This window comes from Triturus cristatus, chromosome 1_2 (assembly GCF_964204655.1).
Source record: "Triturus cristatus chromosome 1_2, aTriCri1.1, whole genome shotgun sequence".
Lineage (NCBI taxonomy): Eukaryota > Metazoa > Chordata > Amphibia > Caudata > Salamandridae > Triturus > Triturus cristatus.
In genome coordinates this window covers 1,081,170,444-1,081,195,016 of record NC_140580.1, presented here as the reverse complement: position 1 = coordinate 1,081,195,016, position 24,573 = coordinate 1,081,170,444, and the positions used below count along the sequence as shown (strand labels likewise).

Sequence of the window (24,573 nt, the reverse complement as noted above, 5' to 3'; positions counted from 1 at the left end):
CGGTGGCGCCAAGCATAGGGGTGAATCATTACATGTCAGAGAAGGGCACAGTTTGGTAGGATTGGTTCATCACTGAGCTGCCACTACTATAGTTACACAGTATTATCAAATGAAACATAGGTGTAGCGCAAAAGATGAAGAGGTGGAGGGTTGCACTGACTAAATGAGTGCCAGCTTTGAACAGCTTCCCAGCACACATGGTCCGATAACTCTGGAGCATGCACTCACACTAGAGTGCGTACAAAGAAGAACGTTTGTTAGCGCCACTCAGTTCATCAAATCTACCTATAACTTGCGCCCCACCATGCACTGTTTATGACCTCACGTTACATCACTCATGAGATGTTCAATTACATCATTTATGACATCACTGATGACATCTCAAATGTCATCATTGATTACATCATCCAGTGATTGTGACAGTTTGCTACAAGCTTCTGATACTGAGAGGTATGTAGTGAGCTATATCAAGACCAAATTTTCAATAACTTCTGTAGCACTATTAAATGCAACCTTATGTTTTGACTGTCTTTAGCGGACTCAGGGACACAATCTGAGTCCTGAAAATGAATTTTAATAAAACATATAAGGGGAGCAGAGTGAGCACACCCTGACCTTCAGGGACATTGGGTGGGGAGGAGTGGTTTTAAATGGATCCCTGCTCTCCCCTACCCCCTCTCCCCCCAATTGGCTGCCCACAACATGTTGTGGCAACCCTTACAGGACTCTGGGAATATTTAAATGTATTGTACTGAAAGCCTGGTTTTGAGTGTCACAAAGAGGAACACATATGAAGGGTGATAACAGATCTTAGAGCCTGATTACAATCTTGGCGATGGGATACTGCATCACAATCATGACGCATATCCCATCCCCCATATTACAGGTTCCGTAGGATATAATGGCAGACGGGATATCTGTCACATTTGTGACAGAGTAACCCTGTCCATCACAATCGTAATCAGGCCCCCAGTCACAATATCATTCTTATGTTGGGGGTACGTTACTAATTTCAGAGATAAGGATGTGTTCTAAGGAGATTTTACTCTGTGAAAAATGCTGAATCTCTCCTGGGATTTTATGACTCATTATATAGAGAAAACAGTTTTCTCTCATGATTTTCTGATGGAGGTTATGAAAGGTGCGCCAGAAGCTAAAAAAATGACAACACATTTCCTAAACCTCACACTACTATGTCCAGCTATGTGAGAAAAAAGTCTGATATTCTGAGTAAAACATATTCTTCCAAAAGCAGCAACAGCCTGTCAGGTTATTCCCCATTATTCTACTGCAGGTTCACTACAGTGTTCTAGCAAATAACTAGAGTGCTAGCATTACTTATGACACAACAAGATACATCCGATGTAGTAGAAGCTTTAAAACTGAAAGCATTCTCTTTAGAAATAAACAAAAGGAGCGGCTTCGTTATGCTATAGAAATGATGGTTAGTGCTAATCAAAGCTAAAATGAAGGATGTATTTTCTATAAATTCTCAAACAAATATCTTCGTCATTACTGACAGAAAAAAGTTTGTTATGCTGAGAGACATGTGCTTCCAACAGTAGAAGCATCCTCTCTGTTGATTTCCTGCTGTTCTACAGCAGCTTCACCACAGTGTTCTAAAAACAACTAGAGAGCTAACATTCTGCATTTATGATAAAAGGGTGGCGAACCTGAATGCTGTGAAAGGCATAACAGTGAAAGTTTTTCCTACAGACGATACTGAAGTAAATGTAGAAAAGAGGGGTTTCTTGCTGGCATAGATAGTGTAGATCAGTGTTACTCAAAGTACGTCCTGCAACCTGGCACCCCTTTCTAAATCATCTCTGGGACCCCTGGTCACAGCAGAGAAAGCTGCTGAGGTCCATTTTTGGGTTAATTCAGCTAGCCAAGCAACATCATTTTGTGATTCGGGGCTTTGTTTCTAAAGTTAGTTCACCTTTTTTTATGAGCAAGGCTGCCCTGATTATAGAACAAACTGTAATTATTCTAGAATCAAAGCTCAGAATCAGAAAAGTAATAAAAACGATGTTGCAAAGGCATCTTGTTTATGCTTTTCTGGTTATGGGCTTTGTTTCAACAGCCTATGTAGCTTGTACTTTCAGCAAGGTATCCCTGGTCATATGTGAAACCTTAGCTGAGAGGAGAGTGGAGGTACATAAAAAGGTAAAGAAACTGATCATGAGTAAAGTGGGGCAGGGTCAGTGAGTGTAGGTAGGGGGGTCAGGCAGGCAGTTAAAATGAACAAAATATTCTGTATTTATTTTTGGTCTTATAACCTACAGGTAACAGAATGTAAAAGGTGCAAAAACGATTTGAAAGAAATAATTTTCTGGAAATCTTTGGAAAAAGTGTGATTTCTTTTCCCATCCCCATAATCCCCCACCTTACTTTGTCTCCTTGGTAATGCAAGGCATCGATGGAGCCCTCTGGCACAAACTAGACTGTCTGTTTTGCCCCCGAGAAAATGTTTGTGGCTACCCATGTTATCGATAGTGCACTAGAAATCTAAAATCAGGCCCAATTTCTGAGAGTTCTCATATATATACCTCATCGATGTGAGCAAAGCATTCTGATTTGCAGATTGAAACGTACTACAAACACCAGTAGGAGTCTTTCCTAATCTCCTAGTGATTAACTGCAGCTTCACCACAGAGTTCTAATGAAAAACTAGAGTACTTACATGTTGTATTCAAGACAAAACGGAGGCGCACCGTTTTATTGGAATAGTAGCTCTCGAATTTAGAGCCTCTCCTGAGGAGCAGACAGAAGTAAATGAGCATTGAGATGTTAATGCAGGTATGAAACTAGTGGGTTAAAAATGTGAGGGCATGTATGAGTTTTTTGTAATTTCAGGCATAATGTATTTTTAACTACGGTAAAATTAGTTACAGAGTGAGACGTCATCCCCTTTCCGCATCTCTTTACATACCCTACTCATCTTCTCAGTCATCTAACAGCTTCCTAATTTTAAAATAATAAACATTTTGGTAGACAAACTTTGTGTGCAGCGGGGATTGGCCACTTGTCATGGTTTTTCACAGAGCATGGCCCCGAGGCCTAGTGCTGCGGTCAACCCTCGCCGCACACTTTGTGCGCAGTAGTTGTTTGGTGGCCACAGAGGGACACTCGTTTAGGATTGAGCACAGGCTGAGGGATGGGTGCTGGGCCTAGCCCTGAGGCCAGGCACTGCAATCAAACCCTGCTGCATATGGCCAAGTGCCGTGCGCACCAGGGATTTACTACCAGCGGTTGGGTACAGTGCCTGGTCCAATTTAGAATATGATAAGCAAAACTGAAAATCACAACAACAAAAAAAGCAAAGGTTAAAGTGACGTTATTGTTTGGTGTTGTAATGCAACAATAACTAACACTAAAATGCCTAAAAAAATGAAATGAGAACACACATAGCCAACATACCAATATACACATAAATCATTAAGGTTAGAAGGCTTAAAATTATAATAGTACAAATGCATTTTAATTTAATGTAATGTTAGGTAAAATTATTATACTATTAAATGATGCAACTATAAAAATAAATAATTAATGTTTAAAGATTAGATTGAAATCATTAAATGTAAGTAACCAGTGTAAAATTATTTAAACTTAAATTTACTTAATATAAATTATTATTAATACTAAATATTTGTTTGTTTTTTAAATTGCAATAAAATGTGATGGCCTGATTCACTAAGGGAACTTAAAGTTTTCAGTAAATTACACTTTTGAGTAAGTTTACTACTTTTCACTATTAAGAAAATTTGAATGTAAGTTACTACTTTAAAAAAACAGTAGTGAATCCTGCACCATACATGGCCAACCACTGGTATGGCAACACCCTTCCATAATGTTGGTAGAGAATTAAAATAAATCCCCATAGGAAATAATGTTAAATGAGATTAAATAATCTGAAAGAGTTAATGTCTAAATAAACATTATTTAATTTGAAAAGAAATATATACAAATTGGACATATTTGTTTTTTAATTATAAAATATTTGAATACCCTAATTTGAATTTAAAAATTAATGTAACAATATTTTTTTATTAAAGTAAAACTAATTTAGTTTGAATTAATTAAGTATATTACTTTTAACAATTGGCTGGAAATACAATACTTACCGACTTACCTGTGAAGTAAAGTAGTCCCAGTGTAAGGTAACACATTGTAATGACACTCCTAGTGTATAGACTACCATTTAATTACTCTTGATGAATTCACCTGTGAAGTAAAACCTGACATTCGTTTAACATAATTAGGCCCTTCAAAAGACTTAAATCCACTTCACACCATAAAGGTCGAAATATGTTCGGCTCTCACTACATATTTTACTATATATAGGATATATACCTGGTTGAATTATTATCAATAAAATTATTATGATAAAAAACAGCTTGACAGTGAATCGAAATCTTGGTTATTCAGTAAACTAGTACATCAGGGAAGATGACAATTGTGACCCTCATCTTCTGTTAATGAAGGTGTCGGCTACTCTTTTCATCAAGTAACTTTGGTCTGGGCACAAGGGCCATCCCCAGCTACACCAGAGTACACTTTTGGCATGCCTTGAGCCCAAATTCAAAATCTGTCAATGTCTGCTGTGATAGTGACCTTTTACATCCCAATTTGTGTGTTTAGATGTAATCATGTAAACTTTGTTTTCATATTACTCCGTGCATTAATGTGGCATCCACTGTGCATGAAACTGCAAAAGTCAATCAAATAAATGTTTTGTTAAATAAATGATTTTCAGTAGGTCTCCTCTTGTTGGCTGGTCAGCAGGGTGGTCAGCAGTTATCTAAGTAAGGGCTTCAGAATCCATCTTACCATCTAGATCTTGGCACAGTGGAGTACAGGTTGTGACCTGGAGGGATACAAAGTGGCTGCCCTTTTTTGTATGGGATCTGTGGGGACTGTGTGAATTCATATCCCATCACAGTGAACATGATATCTTACTTCACTGTCAAAACCAATAGAAAGACGAGCATTGGCGAGGCCAATATCTAGCTTTAATGTGCCATTGTATGTAAACAAAAGCATGTAAAAATCCTGTTTGCATGCACTGCTAGCACAAATGCTATATTACTTTAAACACCCAAAAGGTGCTGGGAAGAATGCTTGCAAGTTGCCTAATCACTGGCAGTCACTTATAGTAGTATGCCAACCCTTTGTTTTTTTGCCCAATATCTACCTCAGACTGGACACAGCCGGGGCTGGACTGGGAACCCAAAGCAGCCTTGGTAATTTTGTCGGACCACCCCCGGGGGAAGGTGGGACATGTAAGTGTGAAGCACTGCTGCTTTTGTTACAGGGGGTCGTAGATATTGCAGCACCGCAACAAAACCTGCCCCCACTGTTGCAACACCGGCCTTCACCAAACCAGCCTTCCAGGGAAACACCTGATGCCTGCTATGGCCAGTCCTGCCCTGGGAACAGCCATATGCAACCCTAGTTGTGGCTAAAGTGCTCCTGGGCTGCAAGCACTCCTCCCGTCACCTTGTTTGTGCTTGATGTATCACCCTGAGGGGCAAGGGTATGCCCAGATGTGGTTCCTTTGCTCACTGTGCAGCTGTAACCAAGCCACACCCAACTGATGAGCCCCAATCAGGGAGAAAACAGTCTTGGGATGCTTGTGTTTTGGTTTGGAGAGGACCCTGGCAGTTTGGGCTTGACTGTTTCTATTGGATAAAAGGCAAGACTGATTTGCATATGGCTGGGCTCAAGCCGAGGTGGCATGGTGGGCAAAAGAATGATGGTTTGGGATGCTCCCCCAAGCATTTAAATTATAAATGGAAGATAGTTTGGAAAAGGGAATAGGGGAGCCCGCATTCGGTCTTGGATTTCTTGAATTCCGGTTCGGGGAGAATCTGACCTGGAAGTTCGGGCTGGACTCTTCCTATTGGAGTAGGGTCAAGATTTGCATATGGCTGGGTTCAAACTGCAAGTATTCCGCCCCTCACCTTGTGTGTGTTTGGTTTATCGCTTGATAGGCTGCTCTGTTGGCTTTGTCAATGCTGGGAAAAGTAGTAAAAATTCATTGCTGTTTGTGGAGAATGCAAAGAGGCGATAAAGTACTGAATGTGACAAACTCAGTGATGCTTGAGTGGTATATAATTAAAGAATTGGTAACAGCGCGTCTTGACCTGAAAAACGAGTGTCATCGAATCAAGCTATAGACAGAGTTCTGACACATCATGTATGCGATGACTTCTGTGATTCGAGTCCGGTGAATTGATTTGTAATAAAATAAAAAGACTGAACAATTTCTGAACCACAATGTGTCTCACTTCAGCCGCTGCCATCAGACGTGCGTGAGCAGAGGCCAGGAGGGAGGATGGGTTTATAAATACACGGAGAGGGCACGAGGGCGGCGCTTTGGGGCGACGTGTGTCAGATTTGATGCTTTCTGAGTATGAGAATGCGCACCACCCCGGGAGCCGACGCGAACCCGTGTCAAGAGCTGAGCGATGCGGACGGCAGACGGCTCCATCCTTCACTGGCAGGGCGGCGGGTCCTCGTTGCCGCCCCGCTCTCTGCGGGGCGAGGGAGACAGGCGGCCGGAAGCAGATGCGCGGAGAAGGACGGCCGGGTCCCGGGGCAGCCAGGCTCTGGCGCCGTCACACGCGAACACACATGCGATAAGCAGTACCTGCCGGAGAAAAGGAGACGAGCATCGCTTCATAACAGGCAGCGGTTTCCATCCAACCCGAATGTAACTCTGTTGTGGTGACTTGAGTGCTGCCTTTATAGCTTCAAGGAGCGCCGCAAGACGTCCGGAGGCAATGTTGAGGCCTTACCCAGAAGTCTCGAAAGTAGAAAGATACTGGAGAAAAATACATGCGTGCATGTGAGGGGATCTTTTGTGCATAAACAATCTAGAACATGTGGTATAAATGGGTTCATCGCTGACCTTCTATTCCCGGCTTTACCTTTCTATGAAAAAAATATTGTGATTCTGGACAAACCCTTTATTTCCATATTCCTTAAGTTGTTAATGCACATAACGTAAATAAATCATTGCGTGCAGTCTTGAATTTGCTCCTTGCATATCTGTTTGCACCCTCGCCCACATCCTAGGTTCCATGATCGGGTCATGTTCTAGGTCCACCATCTCATTTGCGTCGACAAACGTTGCTTACTAAGACTTAGAAACTAAGACGACCATTTTTACAAGATGTTTCCTCCCCTTTAGATTCGTTAGAAAACACCCTACAATCTTTTCAAGAAGTACTGAAACATGTCAACCTCATCCAAACTTAACTGTAGTACATTGCAGTAAGTCATTTATTTTGGTTTAAAAATAACCAATAAATAAATAGTTTAAAAATACATCTAAGAACAGAAACAATCCAAAAATAAACAAACACTAGCTAATGCAACAGGTTAGGTTTATATTCCGAATATGCCTGTAATACACACAGCTTGCCACATGGTGGTAACATTACTACATGAATATGGGAATGTAGCTTTACTTGAGTTCACTAAAAAAGCTTAATTGTAAATCAGTGCCCTAGTGTGTAACCATGTAACACTCAGTGTGTAACCATGTAACAATCCACGATATGCCACCGCCCTGTATGAGAATGATCAACGTTGTGGCTCGGCCGCAGACTACTAAAGCTGTCTGTAGCCGAGTGCTAAATAGATCAGAAAACATTAGTTACTGGTAGCAGAAGTTCATCTATTAAGTTAAGAAAGCAGAATCTTAGCTTTGGAATATCTTGGGAATGTGAGTCAAAGTGCAAAAGTCACATCAATGTCTTGATCTACTAAGCTCCACGTCGATTACATGTTTAGGTTTAAGCAGAATACCGCTTGATTCAAATACTAGGGCTGGTTTTCAAGGTTGTCTAAAGAAATTGTGCCCTTGTTCTTCATAGCATCCCTTATCTTGAATGCTCCCAACAAAAATCTAGTTCCCCGGTAGCACTTGGGGCGACTCTACATCAACAGATGCAGTAAGGCTTATCTGTAATGATGAAACCCCAAAGCTGCCACAGCACAGTGGATGTAAAAAAAAAAAGAGAAAATCCAGGCTGGTCATCGCAAAGACATAACATGTACACTGAAAGCGGAGCCCTTTGCTATGCAAAACGCGCTGGGTAAGAAACAAGAGTATCATTTTGTTATCATATAGTCTTCTGACCCACAGGAAACCTTTATAGTAATGATGTCTTCATGTAGGTTTGACGTTCTCGCATGATTGGTCCATGGGTCTGGGGGGCGAGAAAGCACTCCCTTGTCCCCCACTTGTTTCTGCCACTAATCCCTTGGGACTTTCAAACAACCTTCCGTTTCCAGTTTAAAGGTCATGTCATTGTAGTATGTCAGCCAGGGAACTGAATGGGCTTTGCGTCATCCTTGGACATCCATCAGATCTGAGCTAGTGAGGTCAGGTTCGTCCATACTGAAGCCCAACGGGTTGATGGTGCCAGTCTAATGCTGTTTTCATTGCCGGGTATCAATGAGCGCCTACTGGATGGAGTATCCAGGAGTTGATCGACAAAACCCCAACATTATTCTCAAAAACGGTCCTACCTTCTGCATGCAGCACAGCAAGATGACCGCACCTTTGGTGATCAGCAATGGTGACAGAAGTTAGATTGTTTTTTGCTTCACACGCTTGGGATAACACAGCTACAGGCCCTTCCCACACATATGTGAAAATTCAGCATTGTCCCATATGCCTGTCCTGGCGTCATTTTTAGAGCAGCCAATAGGGGGACCCAGCTGAAAGTGCAGTCCAAAGGGACCGTAAAGTAGGTGAGCACTTTAAACCATTTCAAGAGCCATGTCACCTATCCATTTATCTTTACCGTGCATTTTTCCTTAGCCAGTGGCCATGATGCTTGATTTTTTGACATTCGTTTTTAGGTCTGTCACATCCATACAATCTATAAAGTTTGTATTTAGGTCTTGAAAACCGCAGACCTGTCTGGCAGATAATGACAACATTGTCTTCGTAAAGAACAAGGGGCACATTTCTATATCCTACTTTCCGTGCATCGACTGATAAAAGTTGAAACTCAGAATTGAATTGGTTGATGTAAATTACAACGAAAAACAATCAGACATAAAACTTTGCTCGACTCCCTTCTCTACGCTGACAGGAATAGTGCATTCCCCTCTGGGGCCAAACCCACAGACTGTGCACAGTATTATTTTGATAAGGGCAGTAAAGCTCTCTCCAAAGTTCATAAGCCTCATTATGGCCCTGAAGCTTATCAAATCGAAAGCAGAGGAAAGGTCCATAAAGGCAAAGTGAATTGCCCTCTTCCTGGCAATCGTGTTCTTAGATTCTATGAGGTCGATATTTAAACATGGGTCACATGTGTGTGCGCCCGCGCTAAAATCGTCATGTGCCTTCCATGTTCCCACGCCCAGCCCTGTAGACACCAAGCAGGATCCTCGCCGCCAGTTTCAATGAAAAGCGAGGTAGGCCAATTGCAATACTATCTCGTTAACTCCCTCCTTGATAATCCGTATCATGATGGAGTACGCCCATGTCAGCGCGAAGTTGTAGGTATAAATGATAACATTAAATAGCCTGGTCAAGAGTGGACCACATAAACCCCTGAAAATCTGTACAGATTCCTGGGGACCCATCTGCTGCTGAGGCTTGGTGGGTTGTCCCTAAGGACACGAGTAACCTCTTCCAGATTATTAAACACTGAACTGCTGTCCCAGCTCTGTGGGAACGCAACCGTGATCTCAGCTCTACCATTGTTCTTGTACAGAGTTGAAATGCATGGTAGCTAGGCACCGCAAACCTCAACTCTGCGCAACACCAATGGAGAACAGCTGTATCCAGTAATGGCACTGTTACGGAGATCATTGCCAGAGTGAGGCATGCACTTGCAGGCAGAAATGCCATGTACATTGTACCTTTCCAGATGAGCTCCTGCCCTAGATCCCAGTGAACAAGACATTTCAGTGAACTATGGGCGCCATGGCTGACCAGCAAACCCCTTTTGTTGATGCAGTTCACAAACGTAAATTTGCGCCTCACACAATGCAAAAGCTTTGTATTTCACACAATTTCTCCATCAGTATTTTATGTTTGCATAGCAATAGCACTACATTTGGCCCAGTAAGATAACCTGTTTGCTTCTGTGTATACAAGCTTGAATGCAGGCCTGGGTGGGTCATGGCTTCAAGTTTTACTGCAGATGAGTTTGGATGTCTTAGTCCAGTTGTTGGTGGATGAGCAATGGCTCCTTTGGTCATCAATACGCCCTCTACCTTCAAAACTACCAACATCATCGCTTTAGCCCAACTTAAACCATAACATGCTTGAATCTGATTTGAGGTGATTAGGGACGCTTAGGCTTGTCTGGCCATTAGAGCAACCAAAATGGTTTTCCCTCTTATGTGCTAGAGACTATCTGTGGTCTCAAGGCATAGAAGGTCAGGCGGCAATAAGTGGAATAAGAGCTGGTGCAATTCTGTTTTTCACATTTATTGGTAGAAGCTGTGCTTGCAGTTCTATATTGTTTTTGTCATCAAAGGCCAAGGGTGCTTTTCTGCATTTTGTATTTGCCAGGAAAAGTTTTCAGGGCTATTCTACGTCATTTATTTGCGGGACAAGGGCACACAGGTACATCTTGTGTATTTTTAGTTAAAAGTCTTGAACACTCTTCTCTCTTGTGCATTTGTCATCAAAGGTCTCGGTTGCTCTTTTGCATTGTGCAATTGCATTGGTGGCATTGGTTGCTCTTCTGCATTGTGTATTTGGCAATTAAGGTACTAGTTGCTCTTCTGCATTGTGTATTTGCTAGCAAAAGCTTTGAGTGCTCTTCTGTATTGTGCATTTGTCATCGAAGGCCTTGCGTTCTCTTAAGCAGTTTTTATTTGTCAATGAAGGGGTTGGTTTCTCTTCTGCGCTGTGTGTCATTGAAGGCCTTGGGTGTTATACTGTATTGCGTAGTTGTCAATGAAGGCATTGGTTTGCCCTTCTGCATTCTTTATTTGTCATCAAAGGCCAAGGTTGCTCTTCTGAATTGATTGAGTGTTTTTTTATTGAAGGCCTTGGTTGCTCTTCTGCATTGGTATTTGTCATTGAAGGTCTTGGTTGCTCTTCTGCATTAGTATGTGTTATTGAAAGTCTTGGTTGCTCTTCTGCATTGGTGTCTGTTATTGAAAGCCTTGGTTGTTCTTCTGCATTAGTATTTGTTACAGAAGGCCTTGGTTGCTCTTCTGCATTGTGTATTTGTTATTTAAAACCTTGGTAGCTCTTCTGCATTAGTATGTCTTATTGAAGGTCTTGGTTACTCCTCTGCATTGTGTATTTGTTATTGAATGTCTTGGTTGCTCTTCTGCATTAGTATGTGTCATTGAAGGTCTTGGTTGCTCTTCTGCATTAGTATGTGATATTGAAGGTCTTGGTTGCGCTTCTGCATTGTGTACTTGTTATTGGCCTTGGTTGCTCTTCTGCATTAGTATGTGTTATTGAAGGTCTTGGTTACTCTTCTGCATTGTGTATTTGTATTGAATGTCTTGGTTGCTCTTCTGCATTAGTATGTGTTATTGAAGGTCTTGGTTGCTCTTCTGCATTAATATGTGTTATTGAAGGTCTTGGTTGCTCTTCTGCATTGTGTATTTGTTATTGAAGGCCTTGGTTGCTCTTCTGCATTAGTATGTGTTATTGAAGGTCTTGGTTGCGCTTCTGCATTGTGTACTTGTTATTGGCCTTGGTTGCTCTTCTGCATTAGTATGTGTTATTGAAGGTCTTGGTTACTCTTCTGCATTGTGTATTTGTATTGAATGTCTTGGTTGCTCTTCTGCATTAGTATGTGTTATTGAAGGTCTTGGTTGCTCTTCTGCATTAATATGTGTTATTGAAGGTCTTGGTTGCTCTTCTGCATTGTGTATTTGGTATTGAAGGCCTTGGTTGCTCTTCTGCATTAGTATGTGTTATTGAAAGTCTTGGTTACTCTTCTGCATTGTGTATTTGTTATTGAATGTCTTGGTTGCTCTTCTGCATTAGTATGTGTTATTGAAGGTCTTGGTTGCTCTTCTGCATTAGTATTTGTTATTGAATGTCTTGGTTGCTCTTCTGCATTAGTATGTGTTATTGAAGGCCTTGGTTGCTCTTCCGCATTAGTATGTGTTATTGAAGGTCTTGGTTGCTCTTCTGCATTAGTATTTGTTATTGAATGTCTTGGTTGCTCTTCTGCATTAGTATGTGTTATTGAAGGCCTTGGTTGCTCTTCTGCATTGTGTATTTGTTATTGAATGTCTTGGTTGCTCTTCTTCATTAGTATGTGTTATTGAAGGTCTTGGTTGCTCTTCTGCATTAGTATGTGTTATTGAAGGTCTCGGTTGCTCTTCTGCATTGTGTATTTGTTATTGAATGTCTTGGTTGCTCTTCTACATTAGTATGTGTTATTGAAGGTCTTGGTTGCTCTTCTGCATTAGTATGTGTTATTGAAGGTCTTGGTTGCTCTTCTGCATTGTGTTTCTTTTTGGAGGCCTTGGTTGCTCTTCTGCATTGTGTGTTTCTTATTGAAGTACTTGGCTGTTCTTCTGCATTGTGTATTTGTCAGCAAAAGGTTTCAGGGCTACTCATTTCAAGCATTTTCAGGTCAAGGGCACACAGGTACAACGCTGCATTGTATATCTCTTGTTAAAAGTATCAAGCAATCTTCTCTGTTGTGTATTTGTCATCAAAGGACTTGGGACCAGATGTGCAAAATACTTACTTTACATTTCCTAAATAGCTATTCTGTAGGAATTGCTATTTAGGAATTGCAAAATGGTATGTACAAAATTTGCGCTTTCCTAATAGCAAAGTAGAAATTGCTCTTCTGCATTAGTATGTCTTATTGAAGGTCTTGGTTGCTCTTCTGCATTGTGTATTTGTTATTGAAGGTCTTGGTTGCTCTTCTGCATTGTGTATTTGTTATTGAAGGTCTTGGTTGCTCTTCTGCATTAGTATGTGTTATTGAAGGTCTAGGTTGCGCTTCTGCATTGTGTACTTGTTATTGGCCTTGGTTGCTCTTCTGCATTAGTATGTGTTATTGAAGGTCTTGGTTACTCTTCTGCATTGTGTATTTGTATTGAATGTCTTGGTTGCTCTTCTGCATTAGTATGTGTTATTGAAGGTCTTGGTTGCTCTTCTGCATTAGTATTTGTTATTGAATGTCTTGGTTGCTCTTCTGCATTAGTATGTGTTATTGAAGGCCTTGGTTGCTCTTCTGCATTGTGTATTTGTTATTGAATGTCTTGGTTGCTCTTCTTCATTAGTATGTGTTATTGAAGGTCTTGGTTGCTCTTCTGCATTAGTATGTGTTATTGAAGGTCTTGGTTGCTCTTCTGCATTGTGTATTTGTTATTGAATGTCTTGGTTGCTCTTCTGCATTAGTATGTGTTATTGAAGGCCTTGGTTGCTCTTCCGCATTAGTATGTGTTATTGAAGGTCTTGGTTGCTCTTCTGCATTAGTATGTGTTATTGAAGGTCTTGGTTGCTCTTCTGCATTGTGTATTTGTTATTGAATGTCTTGGTTGCTCTTCTGCATTAGTATGTGTTATTGAAGGCCTTGGTTGCTCTTCCGCATTAGTATGTGTTATTGAAGGTCTTGGTTGCTCTTCTGCATTAGTATTTGTTATTGAATGTCTTGGTTGCTCTTCTGCATTAGTATGTGTTATTGAAGGCCTTGGTTGCTCTTCTGCATTGTGTATTTGTTATTGAATGTCTTGGTTGCTCTTCTTCATTAGTATGTGTTATTGAAGGTCTTGGTTGCTCTTCTGCATTAGTATGTGTTATTGAAGGTCTCGGTTGCTCTTCTGCATTGTGTATTTGTTATTGAATGTCTTGGTTGCTCTTCTACATTAGTATGTGTTATTGAAGGTCTTGGTTGCTCTTCTGCATTAGTATGTGTTATTGAAGGTCTTGGTTGCTCTTCTGCATTGTGTTTCTTTTTGGAGGCCTTGGTTGCTCTTCTGCATTGTGTGTTTCTTATTGAAGTACTTGGCTGTTCTTCTGCATTGTGTATTTGTCAGCAAAAGGTTTCAGGGCTACTCATTTCAAGCATTTTCAGGTCAAGGGCACACAGGTACAACGCTGCATTGTATATCTCTTGTTAAAAGTATCAAGCAATCTTCTCTGTTGTGTATTTGTCATCAAAGGACTTGGGACCAGATGTGCAAAATACTTACTTTACATTTCCTAAATAGCTATTCTGTAGGAATTGCTATTTAGGAATTGCAAAATGGTATGTACAAAATTTGCGCTTTCCTAATAGCAAAGTAGAAATTGCTCTTCTGCATTAGTATGTCTTATTGAAGGTCTTGGTTGCTCTTCTGCATTGTGTATTTGTTATTGAAGGTCTTGGTTGCTCTTCTGCATTGTGTATTTGTTATTGAAGGTCTTGGTTGCTCTTCTGCATTAGTATGTGTTATTGAAGGTCTTGGTTGCGCTTCTGCATTGTGTACTTGTTATTGGCCTTGGTTGCTCTTCTGCATTAGTATGTGTTATTGAAGGTCTTGGTTACTCTTCTGCATTGTGTATTTGTATTGAATGTCTTGGTTGCTCTTCTGCATTAGTATGTGTTATTGAAGGTCTTGGTTGCTCTTCTGCATTAGTATTTGTTATTGAATGTCTTGGTTGCTCTTCTGCATTAGTATGTGTTATTGAAGGCCTTGGTTGCTCTTCTGCATTGTGTATTTGTTATTGAATGTCTTGGTTGCTCTTCTTCATTAGTATGTGTTATTGAAGGTCTTGGTTGCTCTTCTGCATTAGTATGTGTTATTGAAGGTCTTGGTTGCTCTTCTGCATTGTGTATTTGTTATTGAAGGCCTTGGTTGCTCTTCTGCATTAGTATGTGTTATTGAAGGTCTTGGTTGCTCTTCTGCATTAGTATGTGTTATTGAAGGTCTTGGTTGCTCTTCTGCATTGTGTTTCTTATTGGAGGCCTTGGTTGCTCTTCTGCATTGTGTGTTTCTTATTGAAGTACTTGGCTGTTCTTCTGCATTGTGTATTTGTCAGCAAAAGGTTTCAGGGCTACTCATTTCAAGCATTTTCAGGTCAAGGGCACACAGGTACAACGCTGCATTGTATATCTCTTGTTAAAAGTATCAAGCAATCTTCTCTGTTGTGTATTTGTCATCAAAGGACTTGGGACCAGATGTGCAAAATACTTACTTTACATTTCCTAAATAGCTATTCTGTAGGAATTGCTATTTAGGAATTGCAAAATGGTATGTACAAAATTTGCGCTTTCCTAATAGCAAAGTAGAAATTGCTATTAGGAAATCGCAAATAGGAAATGCTACTGCATTCCCACCTTTGGGCCAAATAGGAAATTGTTTGCATTTCCAAAATTGCAATTTTCTAATAGGACATCACAATTTAGGAATTCCAACCCCAATGGTGCCTCTGGGCTTAAGGCTGAAGGCACGCTCAAATTTGTAGTGCACATGTAAGTGCTCATATGCCCTTGGGGCATACGTGCTCTTCATCTCACATAAAAAAAATGCATTTTTACATGCATTTTCTAATTTTGTACATTGTTACTGACTTTAAGTCAATGGTAATAGCATTCCGAAAATGTCCAATTCACATTTAGGAAATGCTTTGTATATGTGCTTTAGGAATTGCAAATAGGTAATCTCTGTTTGGGTTCCTAAATCAAGTTCGCAATTTAAAATTTCTACCGGGTAGAAATAGCAAATTGCGACAAGTTTTTGGCCTTTGTACATATGAAAAGGCTGCTTTGCATTTCTTAACGGGCTGAAATTGCGATTTGGCCCGTTAAGAAATGCAAAAAGCTTTTGTGCATCTCGCCCTTGGTTACTCTTCTGCATTGTGCATTTGTCAATGAAGACATCGATTGCCCTTCTGCATTGTTTATTTGTCATCAAAGGCCAAGGGTGCTCTTCTGCATTGTGTATTTGTTATTGTAAGCCTTGGTCGCTCTTCTGCATTGTGTGTTTCTTATCGAAGGCCAAGGTTGCTCTTCAGCATTGTGTATATGTTACTGAAGGCCTTGGTTGCTCTTCTGCATTGTGTATTTGTTACTGAAAGCCTTGGTTGCTCTTCTGCATTGGTATCTGTTATTGAAAGTCTTGGTTGCTCTTCTGCATTGTATGTTTATTATTGAAGGCCAAGGTTTCTCTTCTGTATTGTGTATTTGTTATGGAAGGTCTTGGTTGCTCTTCTGCATTGTGTGTTTCTTATTGAAGGCCAAGGTTTCTCTCCTGTATTGTGTATTTGTTATTGAAGGCCTTGGTTGCTCTTCTGAATTGTGCGTTTCTTATTGAAGGCCTTGGTTGCTCTTCTGCATTGGTATTTGTTATTGAAGGCCTTGGTTGCCCTTCTGCATTGGTATTTGTTATTGAAGGCCTTGGTTGCTCTTCTGCATTGTGTATTTGTTATTGTAAGCCTTGATTGCTCTTCTGCATTGTGTTTTTGTTACAGAAGGCCTTGGTTGCTCTTCTGCATTGTGTATCTGTCAGCAAAAGATTTCAGAGCTATTCTGTTTCAAGCATTTATGCATCAAGGGCACACAGGTACAACTCTGCATTGTATATTTCTTGTTAAAAGTGTTGAGCAATCTTCTCTGTTGTGTGTTTGTCATCGAAGGACCTGATTTCTGATCTGCATTGTGTATTTGGCATTGAAGGTGTTGGTTGTTCCCCTGCATTGTGTATCTGGCAGTGGAGGTTTTGGTTGCTCTTCTGCATTGTGAATTTGCTTGCAAAAGCTTTGAGTGCTCCTCTGTGTTGTGCATTTGTCAGTCAAGGCCAGATTGGTGCTTTTCGGCCTTGTGTAATTGTTGTTAAAAGTCTTGCATGCTCTTTTGTGTTGTTTATTTGTAATCAAAGGTGTTGGGTGCTCGTAAGCATTGTGTATTTATGAATGAAGGCATTGGTTGCTCTTCTGTGTTGTTTGCTTGTCATCAAAGGCCTTCAGTGCTCTTCTGCATTGTGTATTTGTCGATAAAGTGTTGGTTTCTCTTCTGCATTGTTTAATTTTTATTAGAGCCTTGGTTGCTCTTCTGCATTGTGTATTTGCTAGGAAACATTTGCAGGCTAATCTATCTCATGCTTTTGAGGGTTAAGGGCAGACTGGTGTTTTCTGCATTGTGTATTTCTTGTTAAGTCTTGAGCGCTCGTCTGTGTTGTGTATTTCACATTTAAAACCTTGGTTGCTCTTCTGCATTGTGTATTTGTCATTGAAAGCCTTTGTTGCTCCTAAGCGTTGTGTATTTGTCATTGAAAGCTTTGGGTGCTGTTTAGCATTATGTATTTGTCATTGAAAGCCATGTTTGCTCTTCTGCATTGTGTATTTGTCATTGAAAGCCTTGGTTGCTCTTCTGCATTGTGTATTTTTTATTGAAAGCCTTGGTTGCTCTTCTGCATTGTGTATTTGTCATTGAAAGCCTTGGTTACTCTTCTGCATTGTGTATTTGTCATTGAAAGCCTTGGTTACTCTTCTGCATTGTGTATTTGTCATTGAAAGCCTTGGTTGCTCTTCTGCATTGTGTATTTGTCATTGAATGCCTTGCTTGCTCCTAAGTGTTGTGTATTTGTCACTGAAACCTTTGGGTGCTCTTTAGCATTGTGCATTTGTCATTGAAAGCCTTGGTTGCTCTTCTGCATTGTGTATTTGTCATTGAAAGCCATGTTCGCTCTTCTGCATTGTGTATTTGTCATTGAAAGCCTTGGTTGCTCTTCTGCATTATGTATTTGTCATTGAAAGCCTTGTTTGCTCTTCTGCATTGTGTATTTGTCATTGAAAGCCTTGGGTGCTCTTCTGTATTGTGTATTTGTCATTGAAAGCCTTGCTTGCTCCTAAGTGTTGTGTATTTGTCATTGGAAGTCTTGGGTGCTCTTCTTCATTGTGTATTTGTTATTGAAGGCCGTGGTTGCTCTTCTGCATTGTGTATTTGTTATTAAAGGCCTTGGTTACTCTTCTGCTTTGTGTATTTGTTATTGAAGGCCTTGGTTGCTCTTCTGCAGTAGTATTTGTTATTGAAGGCCTTAGTTGCTCTTCTGCATTGTGTATTTTTTATTGAAAGCCTTGGTTGCTCTTCTGCATTGTGTATTTGTTTTTGAAGGTCTTGGTTGCTCTTCTGCATTGTGTATTTTTCATTGAAAGCCTTGGTTGCTCTTCTGCATTGTGTATTTGTCATTGAAAGCCTTGCTTGCTCCTAAGCGTTTTGTATTTGTCATCGAAAGCCTCAGTTGCTCCTCTGCATTAGGTATTTGCTAGCAAATGCTTTGTGTACCCTTCTGTTTTCAGTCAAGGCCACATTGGTGCTTTTCAGCTTTGTGTATTTGTTGGTAAACATCTTGAGTGCTCTTCTGTGTTGTGTATTTGGGTTCTGATCTGTGTTGTGTATTTGCCATTTATTGCTTTGACTGCTTGTCTGTATTGTGTATTAGTTGATGAAAACCTTGGGTGCTCTTCTGTGGCTGTTCCTTTATGATGCCTGCAAGTTGTGGATATGCCTGGAAAGCCATGGGTGCTGTTTTATGTTGTGAATATTTTGATAAAACTCTTGGTGGCCTGGTTGGTCTTTTATGTTCTGTATATGTTGATAAAGGGCTGGGGTGCTGTTCTACATTCTTTCTTTGAGAACGCTTGTGGTGCTCTTTTATGGTGTGTATTCGTTGGTAAAATGCTTGATGCTTTTTAGCTCCATTCTGTATTTGTTTGTGAATGCATTGGGTGCTCTTTACATTGTGGATTTGTTGACAAAAGGCTTGGTTGCCATTCTACATTTTTTTGTTTGTTTGTGTAAGTACTCTATTGTCCGACCTAATAGAAGATATCACCCTATGATGGCATAAAGCGCAAGCTTACGCAGGTTCACACTCTAATTCTCAACAGACCATGAATTGTGCTCAAGAGTGTATTGGTATTGGGTAGAAATGACCACTGATCTGGCTATGGAGAATCCGTTCACAGGTAGGACAGGTGGGCGGGCTACTTCTGTTTTCACAAGTGCAGATCCTGGATATATACATTTTCGATCTAGCTTATTGATCTCAATGAGCTGTTCGAGACAGTGGTGACGGGACGTGGGAAACGTACTTATTTTGTCCGTGTACATTGAAGACTGCGTTATCTTATATGGTACAGAAGTATCACAAGTCCTGGTACAATGAGAATTATTTCTACAAGGCCCCTCACTATGTATGGGAGCTTCCTCCTCTTTCAGACTTAGGCAGTTACTTAATGTATGACAGACTTCTTGGAACCCTCCTACCTGAAAATGAACAAATAAATGGCCTGATGAGTATACTTCTTATGAACTACTTTTGGCAGCCATATCCTCCATCAGGTTTAGTAATGGAGGCAGTGAACACACAATGAGTCTACTCAACGTACGTGCATCGTTGATGGGGAATTGTCTCTTTCTACTTGCAGGGTTGGAGAGGGGCGAGCCTGCTGGAGCCTAGGGAATGCCTACGTGTCTTTGGGGAACCATGAGCAAGGATTACGATTTGCAAGGAAACACTTGGAGATCTCTCAAGAGGTAAGATTAGTTGTGTCCATATAGATTTATTTGTGATGCACCTTTATCTTCAATGCCGTAGACTCTCTATGATTTATTCACATACTGCCACTAGAACTACACCTTTGAGCTGCAGGCTCCTAAATTCAACCCTGCAGAAGACAGACCTCAGAACCGCTCCTCACCCCAACTGATCCCACCTTCTGGTGAGAATGTTGAGAGGACTCTCCTTATCTATCAATCTGGATGTTCTATTCATCTCCTTTCTCTGTCTCACTCTGTTATTTGTATTTCACAGAAAAGAGATCGTCAAAATCATCTTCCATAGCCATTGTAGGATATGACTGAATTGGTCAAACAGGATCTAGTGACAAAATACATCAAAGAGCAGCTCATCATATAGTGTGTCAAACATGCACCGGTGATAGAGTAATAGAAAATATCACATAATAGCTCTTCATTTCATATAGCGAATAGTAGTTCATGGTGTATTATATCAAAAAGTATTTCATGAATAAAATATGTAAATTACGGGTTTCATCTTCTTTAAGTCAAACATGAGCTCAGTTATGACAGCTAGATGCTCACAATCTCGTATATCAAATAGGAGGCCATGATAGAATGAGGAAACTAAAATCTATGTAATATGACAAATATGAACTCGTTATATATTATTTCAAATTGGATCTCATAACAGAATGTATTAAGGGAGCTCATTATGTAATATATTGAACACCATTTCATGCGTTATGTCGAGTAAAATCATTTATCAAATATGTCAAATGGGAGCTTATCAGCTAATACATCAATAATAGTTCATTGTTTAATATGTCATGTATAGGCTGTTCCTCTGCCGTACGGAACAGGAGCTCATGATCCAGTATATGAAATAGGAACTTCTAATCTAGTATGTCAAATAGGAGCTAACGTGTTGAAAACGAGCTCCTAATAGAATAAATGAAATAGTTGTTCAATATCTAAGATAGTCAATAGAGGCTCACATCAGAAATCATGAAATAGTTGTGCATTATTTAATATGTGAGCTCATGATATGATATGTGAAATAGTAGCTTGTGGTCTACTAAGTGGGGGCTGAGGCTCTAATATGCCAAATAGATACACATGATCAAATATACCAAAAGTGATGTACTCTTCTAGTATATGAAATAGGAGCAAATCATCTACTGTGTTACAAAGGAGTTCATGATAGAATATATCAGAGAGACACTTATGATCTGGTAAGTTATAAAGAAGTTTATGATAAGGAAAGCGAAATAGGAGCTCATAATCTAATATATCAAATAGGAGCTCATGATCTATTATATCGATTAGGAGCTCCTGATATAGTATATAAAATAGAAGCTCATGATCTATTATATCAAATAAGAGCTCATGATCTAATATATCAAATAGGAGCTCATGATCTAATATATCAAATAGGAGCTCATGATCTAAAATATCAAATAGGAGCTCATGATGTATTATATCGAATAGGAGCTTGTGATCTAGTATATCAAATAGAAGCGCATGATCTATTATATCAAATAAGATCTCATGATCTAATATATAAAATAGGAGCTTATGGTCTAATATATCAAATTGGAGCTCATGGTCTAATATATCAAATTGAATTTGGATCTTGCTATGTGAAATAAGAGTTCATAATCTAATATGTGAATTAGTTGATAATATTTTTTCAAATAGGAGCTCATCATTTAAGGTCAATATCACGCATATAATTTATTACAGAATATGCCAAATAGAAGCTCGTGATCAAATACATCAACTATTATGTTAACAATTAAGAACATCCGGAATCCGACTTTTCAGAAAGGCAGTGCAGTGGCGATGGATGGAAATGGCTTTATCTAAGTCATCGACAAGATCCCTGATCTGCACATTCCCTGTGTTTGTTATGGCGGGGCATTTAACTTGTTTCTAAGCATATTCACTATTGTGACCGGCTAGGGGAGAGAAGAACATGGATATATGAAGTGATTTGCCCAGAACTGCACAACTGATTCAAGTGCGTAAGTAAATTTGGATTGAAGCTCAGTGACTCCACCAGGTCCTGAGTCAGTGAGTTAGCCTCCATAGTACATCTACTTCTGTTGTCTATAACCCTAGGTAGTGTGGAACTGGTGTGTGTTCAAACCTGCATGCATTTTCAAGTTCCATAAAATGTGTGCTGTCAGTATGTGTTTCATATTGTGATTGTCCATATAATATGTGTTGATGAATATATATTGGTAATCATCTGGGATACATGCTAGTGCTTGAAATTCATGCTACCTTTCAAAGCGCTTGACATATAGGATCTGTATTGGATCATATACACATGACAATTGACACAGCAGTATATCGACCTCAGGAAGTAAATCAGACAAGAGGACCTTGATGACCTTTGAACGTCTGATCTTCCAGGTTAATCTCGGATGGCCAGTTCACAATTACTCCAGAGCTATCAAGTCGTCTCCGGTCACGCACACATTTTTCATCCATTTCTTGCGTTTTTCCTCCATGCACTGATAGCTCTGCTTTTCCATTCTAAATTGAAAAATATGAGTATCAGTTGTGAAGAAAGGACATTAGAGTGCCGTCATCTCAAGGTAATAAACAGCACTGGGTGAGCTACTCGCATCTGGCTTGGCATATTTTGAAGTCTCTGTCACAAGGAAGTCGTGCTAAAATGTTTTGTGTATTTATCGGGCTTGTCTCTTTCAGACTAGCCCAGCTTGAGGAACCCACCATCACTCACCTAATTACACAGTTAATTAATTTTTACTGGCGGTTCATCAGATTTGTTCATTAGAGGTTGAATTAATGGTTGAAAAAATAATCTTTCTGTGTGGTGCTTGTGAGATATTTGGACAAGTCGGGGGCTCGCTGTGGAGCTGGACTCCTCATACAGAGCAAGAGATCATCCCTTTTAACAACCATTGGCACCTAAATATGTCTGACCTTTGTTAAATCCTGAGTAAGTCATAACAAAGCCTGCTGCGCTGAAAAAAACAAAACAAGTAACAAATGATTTCATCATACAGTATTTATAAAATACATTATTTAATGTATGATGATTCACTGTACTTTTGATATGTAAAATAGTCCCTCATTCAATCCACAGGAGGCGGAATGACACACTAAACAGCCAAGAGCATGAGGCAAGAGTCAGATGCTCCTATAGGCAGATCCAAAGCCCAGTCTAGTGTGCACTGGTCATGATTTGCTCCTTTTCCTACTCTCCGTGACCCCACAAACTCCGTTGCCACTTTTAAGGGACCCATTCCACCTGATTGCCATTTCCCAGCAGATCTTTTGTTAAGTCCTCTTTAAAGCACTCAGCATTTTCCTAATACTGAGCATCTCACCAAAATTATACCAATATTGCCCATTTAGATAGAACACACTTGAACCTGACATTATTTCCAAGCTTGATGGTGCTTGTTTCATCGACCTCAGAAGTATGACAGGCTGAACAGCCCCGTTGAGATTCAAACAAGTTACTAGTTACGCACGTTTCTCAGAGCACTAACCCAATCAACTACCTTCTACCTTATGCATGTACTAGCGTGTTCTAGGGTCGGACAGCAAGCACACCTTTGGCTCTTGGTAACTGGAGAGCTCCCTGGCTACCACAGCCCTGCTTACTGGCCATCGTGCAGAACAACTGCATGTCCAATTGGGTTCTTTCAATAGCGGCACCATGCATGGTGGCCGGGTCGCAGCATTCTAGCAGAAAAAGCTGTTACTAGCCCTGGATCTATCTTTGCAAATCATTAGTATCAAGTTTGTTTGTTTTATTAGATCAATTAAAGCGTACTACAACACCCAGAATCCACTGTTGTGCTAAATAAAAGCCACCAATCTTATTTTTAAACAAAATTTTATTTGATTTTTGTTGTTGCTGCATCTGTTTTTTAAAACGTTTTTCCAAAAGTATGTTAGATATCATGCGGAACGCAAATGTATCCTTTTATCTATATTCAACGTGTTGCCTTCGAAACTAGGAAAGGGCATTAATCTTGTCTGAACATAATTTAGAACCAACATAAGAAATATTATTTATTGACGTCTGCAAATGATGGGTTATTTATGTCTTGTTAACACTCAGTCTAAAAATGCAATGGACTTTAACTTTGTCATCTACATCAGTGACGTAGCAAGGGTGCCATTAGCACTAATGCATAAAAGGAAAATGAGCTCCCATCCCTGGTCTGGCAGTAATAAACAGCCATAGTTGGGGTGCAGTTGACACCTTAGACCACTGGGCCCCAGTGCTGGTGCTCTTTTGTTTACTATGCTACTGAACGTGAGCTCAACCCCTCGGAAGCTATGGCGTACAGCAGACAGGCTTAACATAGAGCAATGTGTAAAGTTTTGATGCACTAACAAAACAGCAAAAATCCAAAATGCTAAATAATAAAACTCTCAAAACAAATTAGAAAAATACAGTCAAATGTAAAAACAAGAGGAAAAAATCCAATCAGGGGAAATGGAGATATGAATTTTTGTAAGTTTTAAGTTGAAATAGTGCCAAAAAGTACAAAGCGTCAGTGAAAGGCAATTGTTGCATCAGATTTAAGGCTTCCCATGATGGCACGTGGGTCAGATACACCAGGATCACCTTGGTCAATTAGTTTACCATTTGATGTAGTCCTTCAAGTCCCAATCCACCACAGGAGTACACTTTTAAAGCCTCCAGGACCCCAATGGGGGCACTTAGAGACTCACAGGGTATCAAGCAGAGACCAACACCAGGGTTCAGTCCAGATCCAGTTGCCGTTGGTCAGCTGGGTATTTCCAGGAAAAGGGCCCTTGAAGCTTGTTCTATCCTTCTAGCCTGAACTGGAGGTCAGCCTTGTGAGACTTGGAGTCCATTTCTTTCCCTTAGGAGCAGGCGGGAGCAGGTCCAGTCCTTCAGGGCCTCTCTCAGGCCACAGGCAGCAGTCCCTGTCCTCTTCTGATCTTCAGCAGCTCCAGGAGGTGTTCTGAAGAGGGTGCCTGAAGGTGCCACATTTATGCCTGCCACTAGCTAGCGGGGGGTAATGACTCCTGGGCATGCCCTAACCAATGAAGTAAAAGTTCCCAGGGCCGACACTACCCTCTT

General features: G+C 40.3%; 1 protein-coding gene across 7 annotated transcripts in view; it reads left to right on the top strand.

Moving 5' to 3' along the window:
* GPSM1 (G protein signaling modulator 1) overlaps positions 1-24,573 on the top strand; it is a 982,732-nt gene that overhangs the window by 445,170 nt on the left and 512,989 nt on the right. For all 7 annotated transcript variants that reach the window (XR_014963238.1, XM_085613283.1, XM_085613273.1 and 4 more), the window contains one exon: positions 19,379-19,487. Coding sequence is in view for 6 of the 7 variants with exons in the window: in XM_085613283.1 (XP_085469409.1) it covers positions 19,379-19,487 (109 nt within the window). In the remaining variant the exon portion in view is untranslated. The remainder of the gene's footprint in view (positions 1-19,378; positions 19,488-24,573) is intronic.